The 13,651-nt window shown below is 39.9% G+C and overlaps 4 protein-coding genes across 4 annotated transcripts; 1 reads left to right on the top strand and 3 right to left on the bottom strand.

Annotated features, from left to right (window-relative positions):
• Positions 1–1,225: 1,225 nt before the first annotated feature.
• Positions 1,226–1,836, top strand: LOC141837688 (putative BRI1 kinase inhibitor 1). Its single transcript, XM_074725058.1, is given in 2 exon segments — positions 1,226–1,668; positions 1,670–1,836. Coding segments are annotated over 2 exon segments (429 nt in total). The 5' UTR covers positions 1,226–1,374; the 3' UTR covers positions 1,805–1,836.
• A 788-nt stretch (positions 1,837–2,624) lies between these two features.
• On the bottom strand, positions 2,625–3,109 carry LOC141841319 (putative calcium-binding protein CML18). The gene has a single exon (XM_074729465.1). The coding sequence runs from the start codon at positions 3,009–3,011 to the stop codon at positions 2,718–2,720; it is 294 nt and encodes a 97-aa protein (XP_074585566.1). The 5' UTR covers positions 3,012–3,109; the 3' UTR covers positions 2,625–2,717.
• Positions 3,110–4,446: 1,337 nt separating this feature from the next.
• Positions 4,447–8,100, bottom strand: LOC141841666 (protein disulfide-isomerase SCO2-like). The gene is made up of 3 exons (XM_074729845.1): positions 7,633–8,100; positions 7,419–7,545; positions 4,447–4,807 (listed from the first exon to the last, which is right to left on the bottom strand). The coding sequence occupies exons 1-3, from the start codon at positions 8,008–8,010 to the stop codon at positions 4,734–4,736; spliced, it is 579 nt and encodes a 192-aa protein (XP_074585946.1). The 5' UTR covers positions 8,011–8,100; the 3' UTR covers positions 4,447–4,733.
• Positions 8,101–9,716: 1,616 nt separating this feature from the next.
• On the bottom strand, positions 9,717–11,838 carry LOC141840408 (abscisic acid 8'-hydroxylase 3). The gene is made up of 9 exons (XM_074728385.1): positions 11,627–11,838; positions 11,224–11,542; positions 10,971–11,123; positions 10,659–10,901; positions 10,482–10,571; positions 10,308–10,386; positions 10,135–10,241; positions 9,931–10,049; positions 9,717–9,857 (listed from the first exon to the last, which is right to left on the bottom strand). The coding sequence occupies exons 1-9, from the start codon at positions 11,836–11,838 to the stop codon at positions 9,740–9,742; spliced, it is 1,440 nt and encodes a 479-aa protein (XP_074584486.1). The 3' UTR covers positions 9,717–9,739.
• Between the last annotated feature and the right edge of the window lie 1,813 nt (positions 11,839–13,651).

The following is a 13,651-nucleotide window of genomic DNA, read 5'->3' as shown; positions in this document are numbered from 1 at the left end:
GTGTAATCTTTTCCATATACGTGAAGTGGTCTTCCATGTAGATCCATCCTGTCCAGCCCCATGCAACGTAAATTGATGGATTAACCCAGCCGACGAAGTGGTACTGCCAAATTGTTCATGCTTGATGTGATAGTCGGTGCCAACTAATTATGTTCTACTGTCTAAACAACACAACAAAGGTCGTCCATTTCATATAATTTGCCTGTCAAATCAATTCATTAATGTTTTTTTTAATATTTAAATTGAAGTTGTCACTTACCCGTATTTTCATTCGCCATGGATGTGAAAAAACAAAGAATTTCATGGCTAATTTCCCATTATCACTCAACTCCAATTAGCATTTTACTACTATTTCGTCAACAAATAATTAAGAGCATTGATAGTGGTTGTCTAGTTCCTTTCAATTCTCAGTACGTTAGTTGTAAGTATGTTTGGACCATGTTTAATCGTACAACAGGTCGGCATCTATTTATGTGATTAAAAATCACTCCTTGTCTCCTTAGTGAGATTGATAGAATGAATACTTGCGTATGAATCAGAATTTCAATATTGTTTCAAGCTTTGTGATTTTTTTTTTGCGTGTTCATGACTCAATTCAATCGAACTTTGTCCCATTAAGTTTATCTACATAAATTTGATTAATCTTTAATAACATTGATATACGTTATTAAAAATTTTAATATTAATTTTTTTGTTGCACATAAGGTTGTTTTTTTTAAAAAAGCATCTGATCCATTTAATTGAGCACGCATGGTTTATTTTTTTTTATTGTGATTAATTATAACTTTTCGATTTATTTTTTTTTATAAATGATTGTGAAATTGATCCATTTATGAACTAATCGATAATAATTTCATCTTTTGTTGGGAATCATCAGTGTTTTTAAATATGTGTAATTTTTTTGGGTTTCTTTTTGTAATCGCGATCTAATTGATAGTACGAGGCTAGGTATCGGGTAGATTTTCTTTCCTTTTTTAAATACTCCTTAAATGATAGAAAAACAGAGCCATCAAGGAAACACTACAAATACTGCTCTTCTTCTGCCTTCTCCTCTCCTCTGAAGCCTCTCCTTCTCATGAATTCTCCTTAACTAAATCCTTTCATTCTCCACCTTCAACCTCACACCGCCTTCTACTACTACCACAACCGCGACTGCCTCCCCCACCGCTGACGACATCTTCCTCCTTCCTCCACCAGTCCTACCCGCCTTCGCCTCCCTCGACCACGCGGACGGCGCCATTAACCAAACGCCGAAGCTCCACGATCGACGACGACGAAGTAGGAACCAAATCCAAGAGCTTGCTCGCTCTCTTCCTTCTTCGGCCTCGCAAACGCGCGTAAAAAGGCAACGAAGGCAGATTGAGGGGAGCGGCAATGGATGGAGGGAACGGGAAGGAGAAGAACAGAGGGAGATTGGTCACCATGAGCCGGCTCCTGAAGAAGTACTACGCGAGCGTGATGCAGCCGCTGCTGTTCGTTAGAGGGGAGAAAGAAAAGGAGAGGGAGAATGAAAAGGTGCTGCGAAGGAGGCCGTGCTCATTCTCCGGCGATCCTGGTTTCAAGGAGCAGGGGAAGAGAGGAAAGCAGAGGAGGAAAACAGAGCAGCTGCGGTCGGCGCCGGAGTCCGCGAGGACGTCCCGCGCCAACAGCGGGGCGCTGGTCGTCGTCGTCGTCGTCGGTTTTCTCGTCCTCGGACGGCAGCACGATGGAGGAGCTGCAGAGGGCGATACAGGCGGCGATCGCGCACTGCAAGAGCTCGTTTGCGAATTCCGAGCAGCAAGGGAATGAGAATCCGGTCGGCTGACGGCGAGAGCTCAGTCGACTGTTGAAAGGCGAGAAAAAAGGGTAAACTTTTTTATGATGGAAGTTTGAGAAATTAATGTGAATGAATTAATCAGTTTTTTAAATTTAATGATTTTTGTTTCATAACATTTTTAAAATATTTACTATGGATATATTTTAACTATGAAAAAAAACATATTCTTTTATTTTAAAACTATGTTAACCTTACACATTATTTCTAAAATCATTTTCACATAATTATTTAAAAACAATAATTTTAAGGATATTATTTAAAAAAATTAAATAAAAAAATATTATCATTTTCTTCCTAAATTAGTGAGTGTAGGCATAGTGAAGCTCAAGTTTACAAACATAGCAATGAAGAGTTTGGGGCACTCCACAAGTTACAATTTAATAGATGAAGAAACCCAACGCCCTCTTTAATTTGAATTTTTTTTTTTCGATTAAATCGATCAAACCGATAATTAGAATTTACATTGGGTCCGACTTGAACACACTGAGACTGAGACCACGCAACCACTTAACTAGAGACAACATATTCATTGTATCTGTAGTTGTACTCCATCGATGGCTACAACTTATCAAACTCTAGCGATACACTGAACATGAGTCACTGAAACAGTCACTGCCCATGTTCCTCTCGCTTTCGACCCGAGCAATCTTAGCCCGAGTCACACCGAGTCCCAACCAAACCTGACCCGAGCCGCAACAGAGGGTTCGGTGAATCAAACCGCTAAAAATTAAGGAGATTTTAGATCGAATTGAAGGGACTCGAACCCACCAATTATTAACGGATCGTTGTCACTGCACCACCACGGCCATGCAAATCAAAGACAACTTTCGCTCAAGTAAACAACAACAACAACAGCAACAACAACACTCGATTAGTTAGTTATTTCTCTTTGGTGGGATTACTAGTAAGCAACGATCTTGAGGCCCAAGGAATTCCGAGCGAATTCCACCAGCTTGTCGACCTCGTCGTCTTCGATGAATCCGTCCCCGTCGGTGTCGGCGAACCGGATTCCGCGGGCGGCCTTCCAGCCGGTGAACCGGCGGTCGATGCTGCGAATGGCGCGCCTAAGCTCCTGGCGGCTGATGCGGCCGTCCTTGTCGGCGTCGAACCTCTTCAGCCATTCCTTGAACTCGTCCACCGTCATCTCCCCGCCCACCGCCCGGGCTGCTGCCGTCGGAGCTTGCTTGATGGCCATATCCTACTTCTTGGTGAACTGCATTAATTGTGAGCAGAACAGAGTTCTTTTATAAGAACATATCGCTCATCACTTTATTCTGTAAAATACATAAATAAATAAAACGAGTAGTGGTTGGTAGCACTGTGTTTGATTCCCCTCCTAAACAAAAAGAAAGGTATGATTAGAACGAATAACCTTGACGAGTTAAGCAATTCGCACTAAAATTTGAAAGTTGATTGCACCAGATGTGAAACGCCTACAGGAGACGGCAAAGTTAAAATGAAGGAACAAGATGCTTCAGTGCTGCTCATCGTCAATTGTGCTGGCTGTGATGATTTGAAGCATCGAATAACTTTTTGGACACTTTGGCTGAATAATATTTCCAGAGATTCTTTGCCAGATTGCCAACAAATTTGCCACTTTGTATGATCCTGAAAAAAAGTGAGAAAAAAAAATTTTGAAGATATAATTGAGTTGATTACAATGAAATAGATTTATTAAAGTAAATAAGGATCGAATTTCAATAAAGTTGAGACAATGCTCTTCTCTGTTGTGACTAATTGTAGTTTCTCGATTTACCTCCTCACAGATGATCATGAAACTGACCATGTGAGCCGTTGGGTGGCCGATTCCATCTTTTACTGAAGAGAAAAGATGGAAAAAACTCTAAATCAGCTCTCGGGACATGATTGAATTGGTTACTACGGAACAGAATTACTGAAATGGACAAGAATTGAATCTCGATGAAGTCAAGTCTCTTCCATAGTGGCCAGCTACAGTTTTCCAATTTACTTCCTCATTAATGATTATGAAATTGATCATATTAGTAGTGATCAGTTTCCTAATTTACTTCCTCATATATGATTATAAGATTGATTATGTAAGACCACTAAAATGATGGATATTATCTTTTACAAAAAGAGAAAAAAATGGGGAAAAAATATATGCAAATCGTAACTCTTTCTATGTGCAATTTACAAGTGATTGATCACGCGCAACATATGCAGCTTCAAGCTAAATTATCATCCTTCACAATTCCAGTCAAAGATCATTTGCATCCCAAATAAAATATATTTTCTAATCAATCAATTTTTAGAAAACTCATGCCTAGGCCATTATAACAAATTCTCTGATATAATAAAGAACGCTCTAAAGGATTTTTTGCTTTTTGATCAAGATTTTATCCAGACCGTTGCTATTATTCATCGAGGAATAATTCCCTCCAAATACCAACAAATGGAACTTTTAGTTTTACACATTAAACATGAAAGTACATGGAAGGGTACCATGATCATCCTGTGATACCGTCAACAAAATTTAAATTCAAAATTTTGCATGTTTCCCAAATTAAAGATTCATGAGGCTGACATGCACCAGAAAATTATATTCTGTAGACAGTTTCTTTTTGCACTCCAAATTAAAGGCTTAAACAAGACTCATAAGCAAAATTCTTGTGAGATGCCTGCCGAATTACTATGAAAATGAACTGCTTGTCTAGCAAGCTTAGCATACATGAAAGTATTGTCCAATCTCAACAGCCTCTTTACTATGAAAAGAAGATAAATAATTCTATAGCCAATGCGTTGGTTGTTGGGAATTTCAGTTAGAAACATATCAAATCTCAAAAATGAATAGTGCCTTCTGTAGCCAGTATTTAAGAAATTTGAATACCAACATCAGTAAATAACTCGTTGAAGGAAACATAAGTATTGATGCCTGCGGACACCAGAAGGCTAGGTATTAAGGTGGTTTTTCATTATCTAAATCTTCCATCAAATTGATGTCCGTGCGCACAGTTATTTTCTGGACATATCCTGAACAAAAAAAGAAAAATATTTAGACTAAACAATTGTCTAAAGAGTTTACAGTGCCATTTCATACTAAAGAAACCATTTTATTGCAGTAAAATAGTTTGGATCATTAAAGTACCAAAGCTGATTTACTTTTCAAGAAGAAATATATTTCAACTTCTAAAATTGTTTTCAAGGATTTGACTACTAATGCCAATCATAGTCACAATGAGTTTATATCAACTAGTGGATTTCCTGTGATACACTGCAACAGTCTCTTGTGAAGGGGAGTATTGACACAACAATGAAATTGTTGTTGCGGTCACAGATTCAAGTTGTGGAAGCAACCTCTTGCATTTGCAATACAAATTGCATACAATAGACCCAATGTGATCCGAACGTTCTCGGGATCCTGTATTGATGGGAGTTTTATGCACCGGGCTGCCTTTTATTCTGCAACAATGTTTGTATGAGGAATTTTTCTATTCTTCATTGCCAGATTTGTGTCTAATTGCTTAGCACACAATTTAAGTCGCTTGCATGGAGAAAAGGGACCCTTCGTATTTGACTTGTGCAAACTCATTTTCCTGGTTTGATCACTCAATTCACTCATATGGTGAGTTAGCTTTACCTCCTAAGCCTAGCTAGCGGATCAGTGAGAACCATCAGTATCAAATCTTAGGCAATGAAAGTGAGAAGCATTATCATGAGTATCTCTTTTCCAGGAAATGTATTTTTTGTCATTGGCAATCGTAATAAGCAGAAATTCTGTTTCATCACAGGTGGCCTCTTATCATCTCTAGTTTTCTTTACTGGAATCAGCAAGCTGGATTCCTAAATATGATTCCTAGCACCTTGAGAAAGTCTTCCTTACCAGGTCATGAAAAACAGGTTGGGGGCATATTTAGAAGCTGCTGAGAACATATTTAATTTCCATTTGAAGATTTCTAAAAAAATGGACATGAAAGGACCTCGACTCTTCAATGGAAAGAAACAGACCATAAGACAATCAAAACCAAATAGAAAAACGAGAATTCCATTCATTGAAAGAGCAAGTCAACTGGGAACACAAGAGAAAACTGGTCCCTAATGCTTCACTAACCATCTAATGATTACCTTTACACTGGTGCTGCTATTGCAGGGTAATTCAAATCCTTCCCACTCTAACAAGTAGGACATTGTTACCATGACATGTAACCCAAGAAAGCATAGAAGACAAATCCTTGTTTCCGTGTCCTTCAAACCTGCTTCCCGACCAACAAAGATCACAATATTTCTTGTAATCACAGACAATAAGTCACAACTATTTGGATGAGGCAACATGGATCTTTTACAGTTATTAAATCATGTCTGAGATAGTTGGGATGACTAATGTATATTGTTGAATTATTTTAATATTATATCACCAACAATACCAAGGTTTATATGACTATATTTTACTTGTTCTCTTTTTACCCCTCATATATTTAACCGTGGTTTGATTTAATTTGTCTACTATACTATGTATAAAACTTGTGTTCCTACGTTTTATTTAACATCTTAACCTATTTTCTTGCTCTCATATACAAGGTTGCACTTAACTACTCATGAACAATTTATTTATTGCATTGTATATCTTCTACTGATACCTTACAGTTACTAATACTCTTATTAGTTCAGAAAAAACATTTTCTACGTACTATAAACCAAAAGAATGACATTCTATAAATTTATCATCAGCAATATAATAAAGCTTGTTTGAGAATCAATCAACATGGAGCTATGATAAAGTTTTGTCAGTTGCCAAAGGAATGTTTCAAGAACACGTAAAAAAAAACTATTCAAATCATCAAAGACCACAAAAAGATGACTAATCGGAAGCCGAAGCAATGATCACAATGTTCTGAACACTTCACTATACTAATCAGTAAACTATTGTTTCTTTATCTATAAATTATACCCACATAGAACAAGAAAACTTTACCTAGAGCAAGTCAATTCTATTTAGTTCTTGACACTTTCTTTCAATATTATAGGTCTTTCCAATTGTTGAAGATGAAGTATCTTTGAAGACCAAAAGACATCATGGTGTGGTGTCAAAGCATAATGAAACTTCTTTATGGGCAAAGAGAATTATAAGAAGGAAGAGAAATCCCATCAGCATCTGTATGATTGAGGGATCAACAACTAAGAGCCATGAATGGTTGCATAAGGTAATAGAATCTAGGCAAGTTCTGTTTTGCAATGAAATGAGAAGTATAACTAAAAAAACTACCAAAAAACATACTATGCAGTTTAAACACAATAAAAAGTTTCTAGACAACTAAAAGTTTCTCCTGCTTACATATGACAAATGTTTCTTCTCTCCTATTTGTGCCTAGTTCTTTTCCTGAATGAAAAAGCTGTCATGTCCGTGCCCAATAAAAAAGCATGAAAAGTATAAATACTTATAAATGATTTATTCAGTCAATCTTCTCTACGGTTGTTTCAATGAACCACATCAAAAAAATACATTCAATTCTAAACGAAAACAAGTACAATCTCAAAGAGTGTAATGAGATGAGAAAACCTATCCCAAGGAAAGGCCATGTGGGAAAAATGCATTCGGTTCTGAAGGGAAATAAAAACAATCTAAGAGAGTAATGAGCTATCGAACCTATTCCAAGGCAAGGAACGCACTTGCAGATCGTCTCGCGCCCCTTCTTGTTGTAGTAGCTGACAAAGCCCGTCCCTTGACAACTCCTACACTTTCCCGTCCACTCGTACACCACTTCCTTGCAATCCTATCAAAGAAAAACACCGAGCACCAGTGAGGCTCTAGCATTCAACTACAGACCTAAACACACGCACAAACAACGACATTCTAAAACCTCGATCTCGGGGTCACACTGGAGCCGTCGGTCGATCTCCTCCGGGGACACCGGAGAGGAGTTTGGATAGGTCATCGGAAGAGGCAGGGCGTCGGAATCGTCGGCCAAGTAGCTCTCCCGGTCCCGAGACCACCACCACCACCTCTTCTTACTCTTGCCGCTGTTGCTCTGGCCGTTGCTTTCCTCCTTCGCATTGACCCGACTCCCAGGGTCACGGGCCGCCATGCGTCCTCCATCGCGGGGGGCGCCGCGAGGTCGGAGCCAGTCGGAGGAGGCGTCCGCAGCGGCGCGGCAGCGGAGGAGGGGGCGGCGCGAGGGAAAGCGCGGGAGAGCGGAGGAAAGGTTGGAAGAAAGGGATTTAGGGTTCGTGAGAGACATTGCAAGGGAAGCTCATCGCCTTCCCCCCTCCTGGATGTCTCTCGCCCACCGAGGCGAGGGAGCTCCGACCTCCTTCCTCGAATCAAATCGTCGACGACTAGGAGAAACGAATGCGCCTCCCACTGGATAATAGAATATTTCATCGGGAATTACTTCGATCGTGACCGTGGATTCGATCCAAATTGGTCGGTGATCTGGATGAACGTAGATCCCGAACTATAATAGACCGACCGGTCCGGAGCCGTGAAGTGGGCCTTCCAAGTTCCACCATCAAGCCCATGTTTCTCGAGTCCAAGTCCGGCTCAAGCATAATTTGAATAATCATAATCCCTACACAATCATATAATCCTACTAAAAATCTTTAAAAATTTATAATACATAATTAATAATTAAAATAAATATCTTAAAATATTATTTATATATAAATATATTAAGAATTTATATATACATATAATTATCAATACTATATATACATTATTGCATATATAAATTTAGATTAATTAATAATTTAACTACTATTCCAACACAATAACATTTAATAATATTTATATTTTTATATCACATAATGAAAGAGTCTAAATTTTTTATTAATATAATAACAATAATAATAATCGCATTCAATCTCAAGAACGTTTCATCGGTACATAAGATGACTCAATTTAAAAGGCAACAAAGCATCTAATATAGTGGAAGTTATTGAAATTTTTGATTCGAACATGAATGTTTAAAATAATCTTTTAAATACCTATTGATTGAGTAGAATTTCAGTCAATAGACATTCAAAAACTCATTGTTTTGAGAAAAAAAACGACTAAATATTATCGATAAAAAATCAACTTAAAAACAACTAAATAAATGTTTAAATATTCTCTAAATGCTAACTCTAACCCTAACTTTGCAAATGAAAATAACATAAATTATAAAATAATCAAAAAGATAATAATAAATTTTAAAAATCTTTTAAACTTTAAAGCATATTTTTTATTTGAAATTGGACGATTATAAGTTTCCTCCAACAATTAACTATAGATCTTTCAATATGCATTCATTTAATTTATCATAGATTTAATAATTCAATCCAAATAAAAAATTATGATATTCTATTCTATTGATCCCGGTCAAATCCCAATATTTCTACTCCGATTATATTGCAAAAAGTGATAAGGACAAGGTTAGATCATCCAATGGCAATAAATAAATAAATAATATCTCTAAATATTTTATATCAGTAAAATAGTATTTTAAGAAAAAAAAATACTCGAATAATATTCTACTTACAATTGAATACTTTAAAAACACTTTGTGCCGACCATTTATTTTTAGACATCGTTTTAGACAAATTTCAACAAGTCGAACAATTTGAGCCATACATTTAAGCCCCAAGTCTCCCATTTTCAGCTCTTCTCATCTGCTTCAAGACTTTGTTCATCCGTCAATATTGACAAAATGCTCTCATGAATTGACCAGAGACCTGAACTTATCTCTCACTAGAATTGTTCAGAACCTGTCGACTCACTCTACACAACACCTTAATTATCTTCACAATATGCTGTTCAAGTCTGGAAAGTGTTTGAAGAAGCTTCTTCTCAAACTTGAACCTTGCAAGAAGAAATAGCAACTGGTACTCTTTGAATGTGATGCAAACTACGACGAAACTTATAAAATTGTCCAGGGAGCCTCAACAAACTAGCTACTATAGTAGTAGCTTCATGGAGGGTATCAAGCTATGTCATTGTTCTGCTCTGCTGCTATTGCACACTCTCAACAGCTTGACCACCAGGCCCTGCTTCGGGACAGGGAAAGGGCAGTACTCTACTTCACCACCTTGCTGTCCCATGATCTCCCACCTGCATCACAGTTCAACCAACCGCGGGTTAGCCGCTATTCATGCTGTTCGAACCAGACTGAGAAGATGCATACCTGTAGTTGGTGACCAGATGATGGATCAAAACAAGTATCTCTAGCTTGGCTAGCTCGTTGCCAGGGCAAGCATGGATTCCAGCCCCAAATGGAAAGAAGGTGTTGGGCTTTGGAGCAACCTGTGGTTACGTTTCCACCTCTTGAGAATAAATAAATGAGTCGAAAGGAACTCTTTGTATGGATCTAATTAAACGATAGTCATACCTCGAATCTAGAAGGGTTGAAGATTTGAGGCTCTTGAAAGAACTGTGAATTGTGGTGAATATTTCTGAACAAGGGCATCACTTTCCAGCCCTTTGGTATCAGGTATCCTGCAGAAGTGATCCATCAATACTTGCCTGATCACTTCAAATGCTACAACTGAAGAAATTAAATACCTTTGTACTCTACATCATCCACTGCCTCCCTGAAGGTGAAAGAGATGATGCTCGCCATCCTTAAACTCTCCAATATGACCTGTATTAGATTGTTTAATCTTACAAATATGAATTTTTCAAGAGAACTAGTGCTTGTGCGAACTGTGAGAAGGAGAGATCGAGTGGTGCACACACCTTGTGTGTGAGGATCATGCTTCGCAGCTGGGCCCACGTCAGGGATCGCCGTCCTTGCTCGTTCGTCTCCCAGATGGCCATTTGCTCCTCCTGCATGATCAGGAATCGAGCATTCTAAGGTCAGATCGAGGTCGAGATTACTTCTTCGCCGGATCATTAATTCTACGGTATACGTACTTTGACCGCTTGAAGAAGTTTCGGGTCGTCGTGGAGGAACTTCAGGATCCACGTCATGACGCTCGCGGTGGTGTCCTGCGCCGCGAAGAGCACGCCGATGACGTTGTCGGCGATTTGGTCGTCGCTCAGGCGCTCCTCGGAGTTCATGAGACGCGAGAGTAGATCGTTGGACTTCGCCGGCGATCCGAGTTTCCTCCTCTCGTTCATGATCTCGACTAGTATGGCACCCAGTCGTTTTCTCGCCTGGTTTAAACTTAAAATCAGTGGATGAAGCGGAAACGAAGGTGCACAAGGTGTTCGACGATATGATACCTGGATCGCCTTGTGGTAGGTAGTTCTGGGAAAGGAATTGGGGAAAGAATTGTAACCCTTTTCCACGATGAAGAAGTTCTTCTTCAGCTCCGATCTGTGTCGATCTTCCAATTGACCTCCGAAAATAACAAGGATGCCCGCATCGAACGGGAACTGCATGCGACATCAACGGTACATCTTGTCATACTCTGTTTTCCAGATTCAATCGTGAACTTCGAATAAGAAAGCTAAGCCACGACTCGAAAGCTCTCACCTGCTTCATGGCATGGAAGGTGCTGAGTTCGCGGCCGTCCCAGGAGCGGAGGAGGGGGACAACGAGGCGTTCGACGTCGGGGACGATGCCGCGGAGCGCGTCAGGGGAGACGGCGGCCTGGACGATCTTGCGGAGGCGGAGGTGGTAGTCGCCCTGGTGGAAGAAGAGGGCCCAGGGGCCGATCAACCGCTCCTTGCTCCTGGGATACGTCGGCTTGAAGAGGTGCGCCTGCGTCACCAGCACGAACTTGGCGGCCTCCGGGCTCGCCAGCATCACGCAGGGGCAGCCCAACAGGCGCGTCTTGAAGATCTCACCGTACCTGCATGCATGCATGCGTTCATGGTGGTTCAGAAGCAAACAATTCGGATGGTAGTTAACTTGCAGGAAATCAAATTATTGGAACCTCTTTTGTTTGGTAGCGAAGAAGAGATTGGGGTCTTGGGAGTAGAGTTGCAAGGTCTCCCCGATGTAAGGCCATCCCATGGAGCCCGGAGGGAGCTTGAGCTGGCGGCGGCGGCCGTGGGGCTGTTTACTGGTCTTGTGCTTCGAGATCCTGACGATGAGATAGATTACTGCCAGACATATAAGAAGGGTGCAAGCAACGGCACAAGCCATCCCCGTATTGTTGCCGAGACGCTCTAATATTGCACTTTCGATGGAGGGAAAAATATGAAGATGGAAGAAAAATGGCGGAAGGAGAGAAAGAAGAAGAAGGAGGATGTTTCTTGATCAATGGAGTCATGGGAAAGCTTTGGTGAGTATATATAGAGGGGAAGGGGGAAGAGGAGAAGAAGGAATTGGCATGCGTGTGCTTGAGGTCAGGTCAAAATTGTATGGAACCAACAATATATTTTCACATAAATATATTCTATTATCAACAGTATCAATTAATTTTATGATTTTGGAGGTAAATCAAAAGTACATTAATTAGAGTTTCATAATTTCTTTTGCAAAAATTCAATTTTTGTCCATTTTAACGGTCTCATCCTCGTAACGCCTTAACTATACTATGAAAAAAAAAATTCGTTATCATTAAGACTAATTATTTTAGAGTTATCAATACATTACTTAGAGTTTCAGAATAACATAATTTGATTTTAATTCATTTATGATAAATCTTGATTATAAATCAACATTATCCATGAGGAAAGTCATCCATGACAAATCGGAAAGCACATACGACGGTTAATCAGTAATTAAAATAGCACATTTCAATTCTTCAGTAAAAAAAATGAAATTTATTATTCTAGCGCCCTCATATGGTCGGTTCTATGATCAAGAAATTACAACTGACTACAATGAATAAGGGTATTGACTTAACTTTATTAAGATTCCTGATACGCCATCTTATTCATTTCAATAATTCTACTTCATCGTAACTAAATCTTCCAAGCCTTCGTAACACTTTGGTGCCAATTTATATGCACCAAAGTTTAGCCTAATCAACTTCGTCACGGTTTTTTCAGGGAACGACCGTCACGGGGTATTCAGTTACCACATATATAACGTTACACGCCGTAGTCTAGCTGATACTGGAAATATATCGGAACGTCACAGCACATCGAGCTTACTGGAAGCCAGTCGACTTCTCTTCCATGTAACAGTGAACACATCGATCCCAAACTGTTACGGGAAAGCGTTCCAGTACGAGCGAAAATGACGGTGCTCGCGTCACATCAGGTGAACCGGCCTCTAGTGGGTTCGGTCCAAATCCCGTGGACTTGATCGATTTCGGCCGACGAGTTTGGCAGGGCGGATCGAGGTCGAAATCAAGACAGCTGTGTCGCGGAACACGTGTCGAGTACGCAGTGGTTATGGCGGAGATGGTTCTAGCTGAATCTCGCGTTCCGTGCAGCGAGATCCGGCCCACCCAGCGGATCCCTCAACTGGGCGGCGTGTCGGTGGGTCTCACCGAACTATTCTCAAGGGCCACATCGCCCGTCGGATTCGAGAAAGTGCAGCCACAAATATTTCTAGCCGGTCGATAAATAATAATAATATCATTATTATTACTTAATTCACATTTCGATCGTCCTAAACTGATGAAGACGTGAAAAGTTTTCTACAGGGGATTCTTTGGAGCATTCGGTAGTTTGATCTCTTAACTTTATTAATTTGTCCACGTAAATAGACGAAGATTTTTGTAGGATGTGGTGGGAAAGGATGACCTGTGAAAACATGAAATATAAAATAATATTGTGGTATAATAATGCATGAAATTTATTGAAATGCCCGAGATGTCATGCAACAGTTACATTAATAATGGAGATGTTTCAGCAGAGGACTGGTTTACGGGCAGATATGGCGACGTCATGAGCTGTCGATGCCACTGTGGCTACGTACCATGACTTGGGGCCATGCAGGCGCGCGGTCGCTTCTTATCGACCAGAGCATTGCGACTCGGGATGGACGAAAAAGAAATCAGGGG

The sequence above is a fragment of the Curcuma longa genome, chromosome 11 (genome assembly GCF_044706935.1).
Source record: "Curcuma longa cultivar G26 ecotype Majalengka, Jawa Barat chromosome 11, ITB_CL_G26_1.1, whole genome shotgun sequence".
Classification (NCBI taxonomy): domain Eukaryota; kingdom Viridiplantae; phylum Streptophyta; class Magnoliopsida; order Zingiberales; family Zingiberaceae; genus Curcuma; species Curcuma longa.
Note: the sequence above shows the minus strand (reverse complement) of the source record. Positions and strands in the feature narration are given on the sequence as shown.